Below are 20,979 nucleotides of genomic sequence, written 5' to 3'. Positions count from 1 at the left end.
CGAGCTGGGGACAACCACCGTTCCAGTCAAACCACCGTTCAACTCCACCACCGTTCAACTCCACCACGGTTCCACTCAACCTCGGTTCAACTCCACCACGGTTCCACTCAACATCGACCAGGCGATAAAGACATCACAGCAACCTGCGACCGCCAACAAGTCCGTCCATCCCCCCCGCTACCCCCCCCCCCTCCAAGACAACAGAGCGCCCCCCCCCCCGACTTCCCCGAACCCAGGGGGAGGGGGTGGGGGCGGTGGGGGTTGGGGGGGGCTGAGAGTCGGAGGCGATCGTGTTCACGAGAATGACTCTTGGCGCAGAGCTACTCGGACGAGGAGTCTGCATGCAGTCAGACGAGGACTTTGTTGACGTCGTTGGCGAAGATGTTGGTGGCGGTGTAAGTGGCGGTGGTGGTGGTGGTGGTGGTGGCGGAATGGACAGACGAGGTGCAGGAGGAGGAGGGACGGTCGTAGGAGGAGGAGCGGGAGGAAGGAGACACGAAGTCGGCCGAACGCGAAGACTTTTCGGCTCCGATCGCGATGACATCGAAGACGTCATCGACGACTTGGACGAAGACGTCGATTTGGACGACGACGACTTGGACGACGACTTGGACGAAGTCGTCGGCTGCTCGAACAACGACGCGGACAACGCGCGGCACCGCGGCCAGAACCGCGACCTCGACATCCTGGACGGCGTCAATTGCGACGACGACGATGATGACGACGACGACGAAGAGGATGAGGATGGCAGAGCCGGACGAGATGAAGGGGACGAGGATCGCCTGCGCCGAGACTCGGGGGGCGCTGTAGCAGCGGACGACGACGACCCACACGGCGCTCACGGCAACGCGACCTCGTGCATCAAGGCCACCTCCTCCTCGTCGTCGTCCTCCTCCAAGGGCGCCCTCGTCAAGCCGCCCTACTCCTACATCGCGCTCATCACCATGGCCATCCTGCAGAGCCCCAAGAAGCGCCTAACGCTCAGCGAGATCTGCGACTTCATCAGCAACCGCTTCCCCTACTACCGCGAGAAGTTCCCCGCGTGGCAGAACTCGATCCGACACAATCTGTCGCTCAACGACTGCTTCGTGAAGATCCCGCGCGAGCCGGGCAACCCGGGCAAGGGCAACTACTGGACCCTCGACCCGGAGTCGGCCGACATGTTCGACAACGGCTCCTTCCTGCGCCGACGCAAGCGCTTCAAGCGACAGCAGCTCATGCAGGCGTCGTCCGTGGAGTTCCTCAAGGAGCAGGCGGCCGCGGCGGCAGCGGCGGCGGCGGCAGCCGCGTTTCTACCCGGGTTCACCTACGGACCTTACTCGGGATTCAACTACGGATTGCAGCCCTTGCACGGATTTCCGTCCATACATCACCATCACCAACAGCAGCAGCAGCATCACCATCATCACCAGCAGCAGCATCATCACCACAACAATCATCATCACCATCATCACCAACTACCGCACGCGCATCATTTGCAACAGCAGCAGCAGCAGCATCATCACCATCACCACCTACCGACGGCGTTGAGTCCGCACCCGTGTTCAGGACCTACCTACACGTTTTCTGCAGCAGCAGCAGCGGCGGCAGCGGCTGCCACGTTCCAATATCAGCAACAACAGCAGCAGCCTGCGTCAGTGCAGGGCGCTTCGCTGCTCCAGCCGCCTCCGCCTCCGCTCATGCAGGGCGCCTCCTCCTGCGGCGGTGGCGGCGGAGGTCTGCAGCCGAAGAAGAGCGGCGCCGTGTTCGTGCCGCAGCAGCTGAGTCCGCTGGGGCTGCCGCACGGACTCGCTGCGCTCAAGACTGAGTCGGGACCGGCAAAGACATCTTTCTCTATTGATAACATCATTGGCGCCAGTGGTGGTGGTGGAGGTGGAGGAGGTAATGTTCAACCGATACAGCAGCAGCAGCAGCAGCAATGCGTGTTCCCGTTCCTGTTGAGTGAATGAGCGTGGGCAGGAAACTTGCTCTGGAACCACTAGCGTGTGTGGGGGGCACGCGCGCGCGCGTGTGTGTGTGTGGTCGCGCGCGCGCGTGTGTGTGTATGTGTGTGGGTGGCTCTATGGGGGACTTTGTACGTGTGGCCGTGTGTGTGTGTACGCGTGTGGTATGTTCGCTGCGCTACAAAGCCGGCGGTGACTCAATGTTCGAGTCCCGCTCACGGCCAAAACCACCGGTGACAATTATCCGAACCGGTCCTGGGCCTCCTCCCCTAGGTCGACTCAAACTAAAATGAGTACCTGGTGCGGTGTGTAAAGTCATCGCCGGCCCTTCCTTCATAGGTGCTCGCTAACAGCACTTGCCCCATCAGTCTGCGATCAGCTACACAGGGGATCTCTGTTTTGTGTACGTGCGTATGCGTGTGGTCATGTGTGTGCGTTCACTCCAGCCTGTGTGTGGTCGTGGCGAGCGGGGGGTGTAGCGGTTAGCGCCCTGCGCAACTAACCCGGCCACCCGAGTTCGATTCACCGCTCACGGCCAACACCAGTGGCGATTATCTGAAACCGGTCCTGGGCCTCCCCTAGGTCGACTCAGCCTCAAATGAGTACCCAATGCGATATGTGTGAGCATCCCCACTGAGGAGACAAAGGCGGCCGGGCGTGTGATCCGTGCCGCCCTTCATAGGCGCTTGCGAACAGCACTTGCCCCAACAGTTTGTCAAGGCTATACGGGGGATCTTTGTCTTTGTGTGTTCAAGCGTTCATGCAGGCAAGTGTTTTAACGCTCGTGTGTGTGGTCATGTGTGTTGTGGTTTTGTGTGGTCATGTATGTGGCATTGTGTGTGTTCAAGCCTTAATGTAAGCTAGCCTAACACTTCACGCATATCTGTGTAGTGCATGAATGTGCGTATGCATGCGTGTGTATGTCCGCTGATACACACACTTCATGTGCCTGTGTGGGAAACGGTCGTGTAGCGGTTAGCGCGCTGCGCTACGAACCTGGCGAAAGGGGTTCGATTCCCGCTCACGGCCAACACCAGTGACGATTATCTGGGCATCCCCTAGGTCGACTCAGCCTCAAATGAGTTCCTGGTGCGGTGCGTAAACATCGCCACTGGGGAGACAAAGGCGGTCGGGCGTGATGCTGGCCACCCACCCCCTCGTGTGCCGTGCCGGCCTTTATAGGTGCTCGCTAACAGCACTTGCCCCAACAGTCATTTAAGGCTATACGGGGGATCTTTGTCTTTTTAATGTGCATGTGTGTATGTGCGTGTGCCTGTCAAAGGCTAGAAGGGACATCTTAGTATTTGTGTGTATGTACGGGTTCAAACCTTTTTGTGTGTGGATGTCAATGCGTACGGATCACGTGCGCATTAAGCCTGTTTGCTCGCAACACTGGCCTACACAGAGCATCGTCAGCCACGTTCAATCCACTGTGTGTGGTGTGTGTGCGTGATCATATATGTGTGCCTTGTGTGTATTCAATACTTGTCGTCTGTGCTATGCATACGCATAAGCAAGCCGGGCTATATGCATTTAGCACTCGCGTCCTGTGTGAATTCTAAGCGATGTTTTGTGCTCCGTGTGTACGGGTGAATGTATTAAAGGGTTGTTTGCAGGCTATGAATGCGTTCCAAAGTAAGTTCAGCTGTACGTGTTGAAACTTTGTGTGTCCAATAGAATTCACTGCACGTGCGCGCGCGCGTGTGAATGTATGTTACGATCAACGTCAATTGCAGCGCGCACGTAGTGTTGTTATTGTTTGGACATCACGTGCCCACCAAGTTATGACGGGTAAATGAATATTACTTTTTTTAAATCAGAATGTAATTTGTAAAAATTAAAAATCTGTGTTTAGACGTAAGAATAGCCTCAACTATATTAGTAACAAATGCTCAGCCCTCTAGCCCTTCGAGAACATCATCAGAACTTACGCTCGGCTATGCTGCGCTCTGCGTACGCGTGCGCAAACATCGTGTTCACACAATTCGCGTGCATCTGTGCGCTTACAAACAAGTGGCCTGCTGTGCACATGTCTAAACAAAGCGTCACCCGTGCGTGCACGTTAGTCGCATATCTGCGCCGCATGTATGTGGATCCACACATGTACCCTGCTCGAATGTGCACGCTCGTATTCAATGTGTGTCCGTGTGCGTCTATTCAAAGCCAACGGCGAGCTGTGGTGTCAGTGGTTAGCGCGCCGCGCTGCGAACCTGGCGTCCCGAGTTCAATTTAAGCTCACGGCCAACACCCAGTGACGATTTTCTGAACCGGTCCTGGGCCTCCCCTAGGTCGACTGAACCTTAAATGAGTACCTGGCGCGGTGTGTAAACATCGCAACTTCGGTAGACAAGGGCGGCCGGACGTGGTGCCGTGTCCGCCTTCATCGGTTCTGCTCGCTAACAGCACTTGCCCCAACAGTCTGTTAGGGCTATACGGGGGGAACTTTGTCTTTGTTTCGTATTCAAAACCTTGAGCAACTTTGTGTGTGTATGTACGTGTAAGAACGGAGTAAAACCTGCGCTATGTATTAATGTGTTCGTAACTTGACGGTCAGCCAGCATATACCTTGCATGCTGTTCTATTTCTGGTAAACGTAATTGCGCAATCATTCACGTGTGTGCATGTACGTACCGTATCTGTATATATGTATACATTTGGGGTGTATGTATATGAATGCATGTATATGAATGCATGCATGTATATACGTGGGGTGTGTATCTGTATGTATCTGTGTGCATGTATACACGTGTGTAGATGTATCTGTATGTATCTGTGTGCATGTATACACGTGTGTAGATGTATCTGTATGTATATGTGTGCATGTATACACGTGTGTAGATGTATCTGTATGTATCTGTGTGCATGTACACACGTGTGTAGATGTATCTGTATGTATCTGTGTGCATGTATACACGCGTGTAGATGTATCTGTATGTATCTGTGTGCATGTATACACGTGTGTAGATGTATCTGTATGTATCTGTGTGCATGTATACACGTGTGTAGATGTATCTGTATGTATCTGTGTGCATGTATACACGTGTGTAGACGTATCTGTATGTATCTGTGTGCATGTGTAAACGTGGGTGGAGTGGTAGCGTAGTGGTTATCGCGTAGTTCACCGGACACCTCAAACGCATTGGCCACTAACACTGCGTGTATGCATGTGGCCTTAAATATAAAACAAATTCTAATAGGCGACGTTTCGGGCAATTGTCCTGTTTCATAGAACATCAATACACGCCTTTATTTGCGCGGCACGTAGAACGGTCGTCGTCCGAGACGTCGCGTTTGCTGCTTGTTACTACCAGCGAAACGTCGGACATCGGGATTGCGAAACGTGTTCGGATCGCTCTCCCAACATCACAGCGGCGGCTGCTGCAGCGGTAATACCCTGGGCGCGTTTTGTTCATCACGTGGCAGCTTTGTGAGTGTTAGTACACAGACAAAGATCCCCCGTATAGCCCTTAACAGACTGTTGGGGCAAGTTCTGTGAGCGAGCACACACGAAGGCATTTGTCTCCCCAGTGGCGATGTTTACATCACCGCACCAGGTTCTCATTTGAGGCTGACTCGACCTACGGGAGGCCCAGGACTGGTTCGGATAATCGTCACTGGTCTTGGCCGTGAGTGGGAATCGAACTCGGATCGCCGATTGAGAGCGCAGCCCCGCTAATCGCTACACCACCGCTTGTACATTCCTACACTCAGGGCGACTCAGCCATAAATGGGTACCTTGGTGGGCATACGCAAGTCTGCCATCGACTTGCGTGTTCACGATATCACATATCTGAGTATTCGCTTGGTTGCAAGTGCACGCAGCGTGCATGCGCGTGTTGTGTTCATGTAGGTACGCGTGCACGTGTTGTGTACGTAATAGAACAGCTGGAAACGTAGACAACAACAACAACCCATAATTACACCAATTGCACGTCTCGTTAAGTATGTAAGCGTTCAAAACCTCACTTTTGTGCATCGTCGATACATATCAACGGCAGTTTCTCGCGATACGCGGTACGTGCGTGCACGTGCGCGCGTGTTCTGGCGCGCGTGCGTCTCGTATGCACGAATGTATCCCTGAACACGTGACGTGTCTGGGATACGTCGGGCGACGTCGTGAACGTGGTCGACGTTTCGCGTTTGGCGTCCGCAGTCACGCGGTCACGCGGTGCGCGTGACGCGCACAGAGGCGATCGTCACTGGGCGGCTGATGACGCGCCTCGTCGTCGACGATGACGTCGACGATGATGATGATGTTCTCGGAGGGCGAGAGAGCCGAGTGTGACGCTAAAGCCGATCGATAGAAACGGTAAGAGGGTGAACCCCCGCTGCCAGTTTCTCATATCGGGGAGCAGTAGCCAGCATCTATCCACTGCTGGATGAAGGTCCCCCGTCGCAAAGCCATCGCGTCTTCATGGGCCATCGAGTAAACCCATTGGGATACATAGAGACCCACGGCGATATACATATGGAGACCCACAACGACACGAAGATATAGATTAAATAGTAGCCACATAAGTGCGATTGTGGTCATGCAACACAAACTATCGACCATATAGTAAAGCCATCGAGACCCATAGAGATATACGTAGCGACACAGAGACCCACAGCGATACCTGGACACACGTCGAAAGGCATCTCTAAAGACAAGCCACAGTAGTGCGATTGTGATCACGCAAACCATGACTATCGACCATATAGTAAACCCATCGATTATACAGAGAGACACGGACCCACAGCGATTCATAGAGACCCGCAGCGGCGCATAGTCACTTTAAGATGTTTTCTTGTTCATGTTTTTTTCTGTTTGTTGCGGTTGCACCCGATTCAAGAGCCGAATGGCTCACAGGGCTATACCTAATAAATGAACTTTGAACTTTGAACATAGAGACACGTAGAGACACATGAAAGGTGGCGGTGCTGGATTGGCGCTAGCGTGAAGATCCGATGACAATATCCTATAAACAACAACAACAACCACAACAATAGTCAATAATAATTCTACTCGACACCCGCAACCTCCTTTACAATTGGCCGACGACGTCCCGAGAGAGGCAACGGGAGTGGGCTGAGAGTTGTCACCCCACGACAATGACGTCCAGCGCCGACGTTGCGGTGACATGGCAGTGTATTGTGTACCACGTGTGTGTGTTGTGTGTGTGTTGCATGTGTTGTATGTGTGTTGCATGTGTTGCATGTGTGTGTGTTGTGCATGTGTGTGTGTGTGTTGCATGTGTGTGTGGTGTGTGTGTGTGTTGCATGTGTGTGTTTCGTGTGTGTGTGTTGTGCATGTGTGTGTGTTGTGCATGTGTGGTGTGGTGCTGGCCACCCACCCCCACCGCGTGCCGGCCTGCATGGGAGATCGCTAACAGCACTTGCCCTAACAGTCTGTTATGTCCACACGGGGGATCTTTGTCGTTGTTGCGTGTGTGTGTGTATTTGTGTGTGCCTCAATGTGCACCTAGCCTGGCACAAGCGCCGTGGTGACGTTACCGCCACTTCGTGTTGTTTGTTGTTGTTGTGTTAGGTGCTTGCTGACAGCACTTGCCCCAACAGTCTGTACGAATGGAAAGCATACACATCATGTGCTTTACATTTTGTATGTACAATGTAGCATGTACGTATTTAAGCATGTATGATATGAAGTGTAGCATGTACATATACGGATGTACTATACTATGCGGATACGTATGTGTCTATGTACGTATGTGTAATCGTATAGAATGTATAGTGTATTTGCAAAGTATACCGTATGCGTGTAATATATGAGTATGCATGTACAATCTAGAGATGATAATCGGATCACCCCCACCAGAGTTGAAATTATTTTAAATTATTGAATAATAATAACGACGTCGTATTCCTTGGCCAATCCACTGCTGGATGAAGGACTCCCTTCCTCAGGCTGCGTGGGTCATGGCAGTACTTTGACCATACTTCACCACGCTGGTCGCTGTGGGTTTCAGATTTGGGGGCTGGGGGGGGCAGGACCGGTTTACATATCGCTCGACACTGATTTGAGCCGTGGTCGGGAGTCGGTTTGTTGGGTTAATTCCAAAATATAAAAAAACAAATACACGTGGACTTCTCACTGCTTGTACCCCAAAGACCGTTCTATCAGTTTCGCACATACTCAGTAGACAAGATAAAGATCCCCCGTATAGCCTTAACAGACTATAGGGACAAGTGCTGTTAGCGAGCACCTATAAAGGCTGGCACGGCACACGAGGGGGTGAGTGGGTGGCCAACACCACGCCCGGCCGCCTTTGTCTCCCCAGTGGCGATAATTACAAACCGCAGCGGGTACTCGTTTAAGGCTGAGTCGACCTAGGGGAGGCCCAGGACCAGTCCAAATAATCGTCACCGGTGTTGGCCGTGAGAGTGAATCGAACTCGGGACGCCGGGTTCGTAGCTCAGCGCGCTCACCACAACACCACCGCTCCCCACCAATACAGACGTACACATAATGTACACACATACTACACTTTACACACAAACACAATATGCACATGCATATGACACGTTACACACACTCCACATTACATACACAAATAGGAACTGCATCACTGATTATGACATCCGCTACGGAGCGATGCTTATTCCCATTTGCAGTGGTTAAATAGGAGCGGTGGCGCAGTGATTAGCGCGGCGCACTTCGATCTCTGCAATCTCCTGAATCGGATTCCCTGGTGATACCTAAACCGGTTCTGAGCTTGCTTCTTCAACAACCCCCATTGACCAGCGTGGTGAAGTATGGCCAAACACCCTTTCAACATGCCCCATTGACCAGCGTGGTGAAGTATGGTCAAACACCCCCTCCCATCAATGAACAACAATACTTGGGGAGGACTTCATCCATCAGTGAACTATTGCCATAGCGAGTGTTCATTCGCTGTCATTCTTAATCACCGCTATTCATACGCAATCTGCTTGACAATAGTTCTATATATAAGTAGAATCGTAAGCTGTGTAGTGTACACGCGTGTAGGATATTGTGCGTGTGTATGCACGTGAAAGTGCGTCGAATATGCCTTTGTACGCATGAGTATCAATATACGCATGTGAAAGTATATATGTGCATGAGTGGACGAGTTATTACATGATTTGGATGTGAATGTGTTCCTGTGTGATATGCGTATCTGTAAAGATGTGTACGTATGTATATGAGGACACTACATAGATATGCGTGAGTGTTTCTGTGTGTGTGTATATGGGCCTTCATAGGTGCTCGCTAACAGCACTTGCCCCAACAGCATGTTAAATGTTATACGTGGGTATCTTTGTCTTGTGTATGTAGTATGCATGTGTATGTATGTATGTAAAGTGTATTATGTGTGTGTCTATATTAGTCCTGTGTCCGACAACAAGCTTCATAAATGTTATATCAGCATCAGCTTAAGCGGCACACTGACACATTTGGAGGATTACCCAGCTCAAGTGTGCCTTACTTGGTGAAATGAAAATCACGCCCTATAACTCACTGGGAGAGCCCAGTTAAGATCACGTTGTTTTTCCTGCTTTTTGTATTTCTTTAATCGCTTCCAGTTATAAGCAACGACAACACAAATACAATCCCAACTCCAGGTGCACGTTCGTGCCGATGTTTTAGTTGTCTGGCCCGTCGTCTTGAAGAACGTCTTGACTTAAAGCTTTCGTGACTGCAGTAATTCATAACCTTTGAATTACTGCAGTCACGTAGATAGGTTCAAATAAAATAACAGAAAATACAAATAACAAAAAACAACACTAGTTATTTTTTTGTTATTTAAAAAAAATAACGTTTGTTGTAACATTTGTTATTTTAGTATTTTTTTTGTAATTTCCTTTGAACCTATCTACGTGACTTTACCTAAAAAACCCAAAGAATATGAATTTGAAGAACTTCGTTAGAATTCACAACGACCACGTGGGCACTTGCGTGCCTCAATGAACCCGGTCGCACCTCGCTTCAATTCCCGGCCACGTCCAACATCGGTGGCAGGCGATTGCCCGAACCTGTTCTGGGCCTCCCCTAGGTCGACTCAGTCTTTAAATCAGCGAACTAAAACTATTTAAACAATTTTTTTTTATTTTAACAGGTCGAGCCCAATGAGCCATACTATCTCTTTTTCAGAAGCGATCTGGCCATAAATGATAGCTAAACGAAGCGGCTTATCGCGTGGATATTTATAGCAGCCAAATACTGGAAACGCGCGTTTCTAAATCTGGAGGGAAAAACCGGAGAACTCAGAGAAAAATCCACGCAACTACAGGGAACGAGAGAGACACGCAAACTCCAAATATACAGCAGCAGCAGGCGTCAGGGTCGGGATTGAACCCACGACTTCCTGTATACCAGGCGAACCAGTTAACATCTTGGCGCCGCAGTACGTACCTTGGTGCGCCGTACAAACATCAGCACGGGGGAGACAAAGACGGACGGGAGTGGTTCTGGACACACTACCACCTTGGCGGGCTCAATAGACGCTCACTAACATAGTTTGCCCCAACCTTCTGCTGATATACGAAGGCTCATTGTGCGTGCATTATGCGTGTGGATATATGTCGTATGTTTGTGTTCACGTATGCATGTTATGTTAATAGTAGTGAGTATGCATGTTTGTATATCCATGTAAAATGCGATTTTAGAATAAAACGCATGCGTGCGTGTACGTATGTATGTGTGCATGCATGCTTATTCCGCAATGTTCGCGTGTAAAACGCATATGCGTTTTGCGTGTGTGGGTATGTATGCATTGATGTATTGACGACACGTGCTTCGTTCATTACGTATCCGCTGTATGTGCATGTATTGGACGTGCATCGGAAGTCACCTTTGTATATGCATGTTTGTATGTATAGTGTGTTATGTATGTATAGTGTGTTGATCACGTTTTGTGTGTCGTTTCATGCCAGAATGTATGTAATGTATCCGTATTGTGTATGTATACTGTGTAACTGTGTATACGTCGTCGATACATAGCGTGAGAATATGCATTCAATGTATGTTTATGTTTTTCTAAATGCCATCTATGTGCATGCATGTTACACGTGTGTATGGGAGTCCGCATGTTGCATATATGGATACATTTATATGTAGGTATGAAATCAGTGCGCTCTGTATGCGTCATGCATGTGGAGTGTGTATGTATGTGATATCTGGATGCATGTGTATGTATGTAGATTACATCTGCATATATATTCTACAGAGTGTATGTATGTATTGTATGTGTGTGAATGCCTGTATGTGTATGCATGCACCCACGACCTCCTGTATACCAGGCGAGGCAGTATGTGTGCATGCATGCGTACGTACGTGTACATTCTACATAACGGTATAAATGTGTGCGTGCATATTTAATATATCTAGTGCATATTTGTGCATGCATGTACATGTATCATCGGTTTAACACGTAGGCGTTCGCCACCAGTAGTATCCATGATAGAAGTTTGTTTTGGATTAGATCGCGTAAATATATAAATGTGTCGTTAAACGCGCCACCACCCGACACAGCCAACGAGTAAGGTTTGTCACGTAAACAGAACGTAGCCAATTCGTTACTAGTACAGCACCATTGGCGTGTTGGGGAGTAAACCCACGACATTTACAATTCGAGGACGACGTGTCGCCAAATGTGGCTGTCGCCTGATGATGCTCGTTGTAATTACCGGCGAAACGTCCTTGTGACTTTACTCTCCAACACACCCATGTGCTGTGCTAGTAACGAATTTCCATGTTTTGTTTAATTGGCTGTGTCGGGTGGTGACGGTTTAACGGCGACACGTTTATATATTTACGCGAACTAACCCATAAAAACCTCTTATGGAGATGTATCAGCTGAATTCTAAACAGCCAATCCACTGCTGGATGGAGGGCTAATTTCCAATCCTTTTCAGATGTTCATGTTTGTATGTGTGTGTGATGTTTTTATTATATGGGTATGGATGTGTGTTTGGATGCGTTATATACGGCGCGATTGTGTCTGCAATGTCTGTCTGTATCCAGTGTACACGTTCGGAATGTGTTCCCAATTTTTGGAATGATCTGAAATCCTGAAACGGATGCATGTACAATATGTGTGTATGTGTACAAAGACAAAGATCCTCCGTATAGCCTTTAAATATTGTTGGTGCAAGTGCTTTGCGCGATCACACATATGAAGGCTGGCATGGCACACAACGCCTCTCCAGCGCTGATGTTTACACACCGCACCAGGTACTCATTTGATGCCAAGTCGCCCTAGGGGAGGCCCAGGACAGGTTAAGATATTCGTCAATGGTGTTGGCAGTGAGCGAGAATCGAGAGAATCGAACTCGCGTCGCTGGGTATCGTAGCGCACAGTGCTCTAACCGCTACGACACCACCAAAGATCCCCCGTATAGCCTGAACAAAACATCGGTGCAAGTGCTGTTAGCGAGCACCTATGAAGGCCGGCACGGCACACGAGGGGGTGGGGTGGCCAACACCACGCGCGGCCGCCTTTGTCTCCCTAGTGACAATGCTTTTTTTACACGTATGTACTCAATTGAGGCTGAGTCGACCTCGGGGAGGCCCAGGACCGGTTCAGATAATCGTCACTCGTGTTGGCCGTGAGCGGGAATCGAACTAGGGTCGCCGGGTTCGTAGCGCAGCGCGCTCACCGCTACACCACCGCTCCCCACTACACGACCGCACACTGACACACACGGACACACACACGCGCGTGCGATGTCCCACATCAGTCATCAGTGTTCAGCACGCACAGTTAAATACACAAGCTACTTACACAATCTCAACACAAGCTGCACCCTTCACGGACAAGACAAAGAACCGCCCGTATAGCCTGGACAAAAGGTCGGGGCAAGTGGTGTTAGCGAGCATCTATGAAGGCCGGCACGGCACACGAGGGGGTGGGTGGCCAGCACCACGCCCGACCGCCTTTGTCTCCCTAGCGGCGATGCTCACACATCACACCAGGTACTCATTAGAGGCTAAGTCGACCTAGAGGAGGCCCAAGACCGGTTCAGATAATCGTCACCGTTGTTGGCCGTGAGCTGGAATCGAACCCGGGTCGCCAGGTTCGTAGCGCAGCGCGCTAACCGCTTCACCACCGCTCCCCACGGACGGACACACACACACACAGACAGACACAACGAGTGTGCGTGTGTGTGTTGAGACAGCGTTTCCTCAATCGTGTATATATTTGGAACGCCGGGGCTATTAGCGAGCCTGCAAAATGTACACATCTTTCCCCACAAACAGGAAAGAGCCCAAACGATAAGGTGGTTAAAACTATTTATAAGTGTATTGCAGCGATGTGAGTGTGTGAGTGTGTGTGTGCGCGTACACACACGAGGGTGCACGCCCGTGTCTGGTGGTGAACATTGCGGGGAGCGGAGGCGCAGCGGTTAGCGCCGCCACGCTGCGAAACCCTGCGAGCCCGGGTTCGAGTCCCGTTCACTTGGTCCCAACGCGACGATTAAATTATCTGAGCCTGTCCTGGGACTCCTCGTGGTCTGCTCAGCCCTAACCGAGCGGTGAGGGATCGGCACTGGGGATATAAAGGCGGCCGGGCGTGGGTTTTTGGGTCGCAGCACGACCTTCTAAAGTGCACTTGCCCCCAACAGTGCGTTGAAAGGCTACACGGGGGACCTTTGTCTGGGTAAATTGTGTATACTGGGGCGTGCACACGTGTAGTTACGGACTATACACCCACACGAATTCTAAACGTTGGTACAATGCGTACGCGTCTTCTTTACCGGTACCCCATCGACTTGTATAGAGAGATGAATCGCATTCACGAGTCACAGCCACCTTTGTCAGTCCACTGCAGGATGAATGAGCCTCTCACAGATTGTTTGGCCATACTTCACCACGCTGGTCAGTCCCCGTTGGTGAAGGATGAGGTGGGCGCGGGGGGGCGAGGGGCTAGGACCGGTTCAGATATGGCTCAACACTGATGTTAGCCGTGGCACGGGACTCGAAATCAGCTCTGTCGGGTTGGTTCATAGCTCCTGCGCTAAGCGCTGCGCCACCGCTCTTATCCACGTGAATGAAATATATTTATTTCGCAAGTATATATATATTTTTTCAGAAAATAAGTGAATGAAACAGACATTGGTTTACTTCATATGTGTGCTTTGAAGAAGGCTCATTGCCAGAAACGTCGCTTTTTAGACATTGTTTTTTTTGTATTATTTTTTTGCATCACATTATAATAACATTTCATCACAAATGCAACAACACAACCAGTTTCTCTAAAAAACAAACCCTAACTCTGCACACATTGCGAAGAATAACATAACCCGACGTGTACAATTATTTGCCCGGTAAAATATGAATTGTTAGCAACTTTTGCAACCCGATTTGTCTCCATCTCTGCAACCGCCGCCGTACGAGCCTTACTCGCAGTTGAAAGGGCACATCGGGCATTGTTACGGCTAATTATGATTCATTAACTGCATTCTAATTGTTCGTTATAATTCACGAATTACAAATTGCTTCGGTTTATGCCGAACAACTCGCACAACAAAGACAAAGATCCCCCGTATAGCCTTGAACAGACTGTTACGGAAAGTGCTTTTTTTTCTGCGAGTGGTACCGATAAAGCGCGGCACGGTAAACGAGAGCGGGTGGGTGGTCAGCAACCACGCCCGGCCGCCTTTGTCTCCCCCAGTGGCGATGTTTACACAACAACCGAGTCGACTTAGGCGAAAGCCTGGGACAGGGTTCCGTTTTTTGACCGTCAGCGGGAGTCGAACTCGGGTTGGCCGGGTTGGTAGCGCAGGGCGACAATTACCACTGCACTAGCGTCGAGTGGACACGCACACTCGCTGCTCTGTCGCGTTGAGCTGGGGTCCCATCGTTTGTACGCAGCGGCTATTGCCAATAACATCTGCCAAATCCGGCAGGAGTTGTTCAACAATTCTAAGCTCTGCTGATGAGATTTCAGAATGTCGAAACCGGTGTAGAGATTTTCAAGTTTTTTTAAATTATATAATTACAAGCTCAATTTTAAAAAAAAAATGTATATAAGAACATACCGCGTGTATGTGCTTATATACAATTATTCCATAATGTATACGTGTGTCCGTGTACAACACACGAACACGACATATTATTTTAAATCTCTAAATTGCCCCTTCGTTTATCAACTGCTAAACGTGAACACGCGAGTTCTCTCTCTTTGCCCTGTCCCTACGTTGTACAAATTAAAAACATTTATAATTTCGTACGCTTGCAGTCTTGAACAATTATCCTATATTGATATAGTCACTCAACATAACGGACCGCGTTCCGTGACCTGCGCCGTTTAATTGCGTAGCGTTTAATATCGCGCAGTTAAATGTTAAGCGAAATACGTTTCAGACTGTTCAAATAGGTCTCTTGTTCGTTGGGTTACAGAACCGGCCGTACGTCTTGTAGAAACACTTTGAAAGTTTAATAATATTTTCACGAACGTCAAACTATTTGTTTTACAATTCACAAACTGGGACAGTTCATCACGTTTCCACTTCACAGCAACGTGCCCACGTATATAAAGCGATAATGCAGTCTTCATCCAGCAGTAGATTTATACAAGAGCTTAGCAGAGGACGTAATTACGTTCGTTATGCTGCTACTGCTGCTGCTGCATTGGCAGGTGTGTTAGACATGCACAAACATCATCATCAACATCAACAACATTTTGCCAACAACACTGTGTGTGGTCTTAAAACTATCTGTAATAGGCGACGTTTCGGGCAATGACCCTTCTTCATAGCATGTACAATCAGCTACGTACGTGTAGCTTCAATCGGCTCGTGTGCGCGGGCAGCTATGTGTACGTGTGTGTGTTGAACTTCGTTCGTACCGTACGTCGCTAATCGGAGGTGTGGGGGGGGTGCTCACAACAAACCGAAAATGCTCACAAAAAGCAATTCCGCAGAAGTGCGTTTCATTTGGACGATTTGCAGCATCGCCATCTTCATCCAGCAGTGGATAGATCATAGCCACCGATGATGTATGAGTATGACGACGACAACAACGACTTTAATTTATCGACGAGAGGCGGGGTCGTCCCTCCACACTTTTGAGCGGTCCAATCTCGGTCGCACGCGTACCCAAATGGCGTGCGCACACACACACGTACCACACACACGTACCACACACACGTACCACACACACGTACCACACACACGTACGTACCACACACACACGTACCACACACACGTACCACACACACGTACCACACACACGTACGTACCACACACACACGTACCACACACACGTACACACACACACGTACCACACACACACACATACACACACACGCATGCACACACATACACACACACACGTACACACACACGTACACACACGTACCACACAAACACACGTGCCACACACACGTGCCACATATACACACACACGTACCACACACACACACGTACCCCACACACACACGTACCACACACACACGTACCACACACACACACGTACCACACACACACACGTACCAAACACACATGTACCACACACACACGTACCACATACACACACGTGCCACACACACACACACGTGCCACACACACACACACGTACCACGCACACTGCTGCCTGAGTGAATATCTCGGGGTTGCCCGCGATCGCGACATCTCGAGAGGGCAACGCGACGACGACGACGACGCTTCGGACGCATCTCGATGTGACGACTCGTGGTGGTCACGTTCCCGCTGGTAGTGACGGGAGCCGGTCGGCGCATCGCGCGTAGCGCAGCAGCAGCGGGGGCCAAATGGGACCTCGTTCGTCCTGCCCGCTATCTCTCTGTCGCTCGTCGTGGTGGTGCTGGTGGTGGTTGGTTGGTTGTCGTTGTTGTTGTTGTTTCACGCGAATCGATATAAAATCTGGTGTAAATATCATTGCTCATTTTTGTTTGTAAGTTTGAGGGTGGAACACAACACTCACGCGTGCAGACGCAGAGAGACACGTGCACGGACACGGGCGAGCGCACGCAGACACGTGTACACACACGGACACGTATACACACACGCGCACACAGACACCTGTACACACAAACAGACACGTGTACACACACACTGACATGTGTACACACACAGACATACGAACACACACACGCAGAAACCTGCACACACACACAAACACGTGTACACACACACACGTGTACACACGCACGCAGACACGTGTACACATAGACACGTGTACACACGCACGTAGACACGTGTACACTCAGACACATGTACACACACGGACACGTATACACACGCGCACGCAGACACCTGTGCACACAAACTGACATGTGAACACACACACTGACACGTGTACACACACAGACATACGAACACACACACACACGCAGAAACCTGCACACACACACGTGTACACACACACACACGTGCACACACACGCAGAAACCTGCACACACACACGTGTACACACACACACACGTGCACACACACACAGACACATGCACACACACACAGACACGTGTACACACACACACAGACACCTGCACACACACACAGACACGTGCACACACACACAGACACATGCACACACACACAGACACGTGCGCACACACACACACACATTACTGTATTTCTCCGGATTATGAGACGCACCGGAAAGTAAGACGCACCCCGTCTCCCGCTGCCACCACTCCCCCAAACTTCTCTATGAAGTGAAACAAATCTGACCACACGCAACACACGCTTTGGGCATTGGCCCTTATTCATAGCGCATAGACAAACATCAACGGTGCCCCCTAAAACGTCGCCTGCTAGATGTTTGGGTGAGTAACGCTTTAAAAGCTCCCCAGCGCAATCATCACGCAGATGAGTTGTTACGGATACACTGCGATCTTCACCACCACCACCACCACCACGTAATAATAATGATGACGAGCGTCTTATACATCCGGAGAAGGGGATCAAAAAGCTACCAATAATTTACATTCGCGACGAATAACCAACACAAACAACCGCCCACGAACTCTGAAAAGTTAAACGGCCGCTGGTGTTATTGATGCGGCAATCGCACGCCTTTTTTAGGGACCTCATTTTTTTTCCAAGAACAACAACAACAACAGCATCAACAAACAAAGACAGCCAGCCGTTGCATGTTTTGTTTGTGTTGTTTCGTGGAAGCGACGTGCGACTGTAAATAAATAATTATGATAATGTTATTATGAAGATGTATCGATTAACGTCGAAGATTTACTTTAAACGATCTCTTGACTTGTGGGCCTGCTCGCGTTGCCATGATCCCCCGATGATGATGATTGTTGTTTTTGCCGTGTGCGGTTTTTGTATTTAGTATAAATATTATTGTTATTTGAACGTGGGTGGGGGGGGGAAATTAAAAAAAACACAACAACAACAGTCAATTAACTTTTCTTGATTGATTGATCGATAATAATGTTTCGCCATTCACTTTTGTTGTGAAGGATCTGAATTAAGTGTAATAATTAATAAAATCAGATTCAAACCACGCTCCTAACCCAAACTTTTGTCTTTATTTGATGGGGTTTTTTTATATCCAGGTTTTTACAATTACCTCAAAATATATTTTTTGTGCGGCCCAATCGACCTAGGGGAGGCCCATGGCGAGTTCAGACAATTGTGGTGCTGTGTCAGTAGCGCAATAAAGACAAAGATCCCCCGTAGAGGCTTCACAGACTGTTGGGGAAAGTGCTGTTGAGCGAGTAGCAACTTACGAGGGAAGATGTGTCCAGCACCACGCCCGGCCGCCTTTGTCTCCCTCCTGGCGATGTATTTTCACACCGCACCAGGCTGAATCGACCTCGGCGAACCACAGCACCAGTTCAGATACTCGCTGCCGCTGATGCTGTTGGCCTTAGGGCGGAATCGAACTCCGGGTCCCTGGGTTCAGGGCACAGTGTGCTAACCGCTGCGCCACCGCTCTATCCCGGATACGGGTGCTCTGAATATGAACTAAAACTATGTTTTTTTAAAATCTTAACAGGTAAGGCTGACTGATTTGTGCAGCTCTTTTTCAGAAGCGACCTGGCCACAAATGACAGCTCAACGGAGTGTCTCATCACGTGGACATTTATAGCAACCAAAACACTCTAAACGCGTGGTGATGTTGATTCTCAATGTGGAGGTGGAAAAAAACCGATGGACCCCAGAGAAAAATCCACGCGATCAGGGGGAGAGAGAGAGAGAGAGAGAAAAAAGCAAACTCCAAATATACAGCAGCAGGCGTCGGGGTCAGGATCGAGCCCACGACCCCCTGCACACCAGGCGAGGTAGTTAACATCTCCTAGCCACCGCGGCGCGGATCTAAGTCAGGAATCAAGTCGAACGATCTGTTATGGCCAATTTCACTCGCCTGTTACTACGCAATTATTACTTGCGTTCTTGCGCTCGCGAGCACAGAGGCGATCCCACAGCTGCTGCGTGGTGTATTCCACCGCGGGTGAATGATAATACAGGCATAATGATGTAAAAAATACAACAACGGCAGATATTAAGAAGAAATAGTTATGTCAGCGGACAGTTCTACAATAACATTCCGGACTGTGCAAATTATTCTGGGCGTAGTTAAAGTGGTGTGTGTATGTCTCTGTGTGTTGTTTTAAAACATGAATAAGAAACGTGTTGCGGCAGAGAGGTATTCTGTCAACAGCAGCTTTGTCAATCCGCTGTTGGATGAAAGCATCCACGTGGGGCGGGGGGGTGTTTGACCATACTTCACCACGACGGTCAAGTCTGGGTTCGTGAAGTCGCGGCAGCGGTGAAGACCGACCTGGTTATCGCTCGCCACTGATGTTGGCCGTGAGTCGAACGTTGGGCCAACGTTATTGATGCAACGGTTCTAACCAGGTGCTAACGTTGGCATGTTAAGGTGTAATGGGGGGTGGGGGGGGTTCATAGCTCAGCGCGCTAACCACTGCGCCACCGCTCCATCCCATATAAACCCTGTGACGCAAGCAGTGCTCGAATTCACTTTTAATGGGGATATTATTTCGGCTAATTATGTCTTCGATCGTGGCATAATGATCGTGAAATATTATGGTGATTATATTCGGTAGAATATGGTTTACCGGCTTTGGCCAAATGGGCACAATGACTCTACATGCAATATACTCGGGACGCGTTCCCCATTTTGGGCATAATCTGCAAAATAAAACTTTCTAGAATCTGGCCTTAGATTTACGAAATTTACGACGATCTGGAAAATAAAAATGATTATTGGGATTTTTTTTACGAAAAAAGTTTGAATGGCATCACTAAAATGGCGTCGGTTTATCAGTTTTCCCGCCAAGACAGTCACGTGGCATCATCTAATGACGTCACTTTTGTAAGTATAATAATATAATGAGTATAATAATATATATATATTATTCAATAATTGAAATTTATTCCGAATGTACGAAACTAAATCCAATTTCCGAAAATGCTAAACAAATACAATTCGAGAACTCATTCCCTACAATATACACAATGTGGTTACATCATTATGGACGTATGTACCTGTTGATATGTGTATACACGCGTAAGATTGCATGTCTGTGTCTCGTGTGTGTATCAATTGCAAGTATGGATCCATTCAGATTTGTATTGAATGTATGTATGTATGTGTTGCATGTATATATGTGCATGTATATGTGTGTAGTGTAGCGATTAGCGCGCTGCGCTACGAACCCGGCGACCCGAGTTCGTTTCCCGCTCACGGCCAACACCGGTGACGTTTATCTGAACCGGTTTTGGACCTCCCCTAGGTCTACTCAGCCTCAAATGAGTATCTGCTGCGGTGTGTAAAATCATCGCCACTGGGGAGACAAAGGCGGCCGGTCGTGGTGCTGGTTACCCACCCCCTCGTGTGCCGTGCTGGCCTTCATAGGTGCTGGCTAACAGCACTTACTCCAACGGTCTGTTAAGGCTACACGGGGGATCTTTGTCTTTGTTTTGTAAATGCGTGTAGGCGTATACGCTCCTGTATATGTATAAAAAGTGGCGTTTTAAGAACAAGTAAGTGCTGCCCTTTGTCAATCCACTGCTGGATGGGATAATGATGTGGGTGCATGTGTGTATGTGTGTGTATGTGTGTGTG

At 49.2% G+C, this 20,979-nt stretch overlaps 1 protein-coding gene across 1 annotated transcript; it reads left to right on the top strand.

The window, feature by feature from the left end:
• Nucleotides 1–302: 302 nt before the first annotated feature.
• Nucleotides 303–2,262, top strand: LOC144941045 (uncharacterized). Its single transcript, XM_078867468.1, has one exon. The coding sequence runs from the start codon at nt 303–305 to the stop codon at nt 1,947–1,949; it is 1,647 nt and encodes a 548-aa protein (XP_078723594.1). The 3' UTR covers nt 1,950–2,262.
• The last annotated feature ends 18,717 nt before the right edge of the window (nt 2,263–20,979 follow it).

The sequence above is a fragment of the Lampetra fluviatilis genome, chromosome 24 (assembly GCF_964198595.1).
Source record: "Lampetra fluviatilis chromosome 24, kcLamFluv1.1, whole genome shotgun sequence".
Taxonomy (NCBI): domain Eukaryota; kingdom Metazoa; phylum Chordata; class Hyperoartia; order Petromyzontiformes; family Petromyzontidae; genus Lampetra; species Lampetra fluviatilis.
The sequence above is the reverse complement of the archived record's forward strand: the minus strand, read 5'-3'. Positions and strand labels throughout refer to the sequence as shown.

Coding starts and splice junctions, on each gene's coding strand:
- LOC144941045 (XM_078867468.1), top strand. CDS start 303: ATGACTCTTGGCGCAGAGCTACTCGGACGAGGAGTCTGCATGCAGTCA.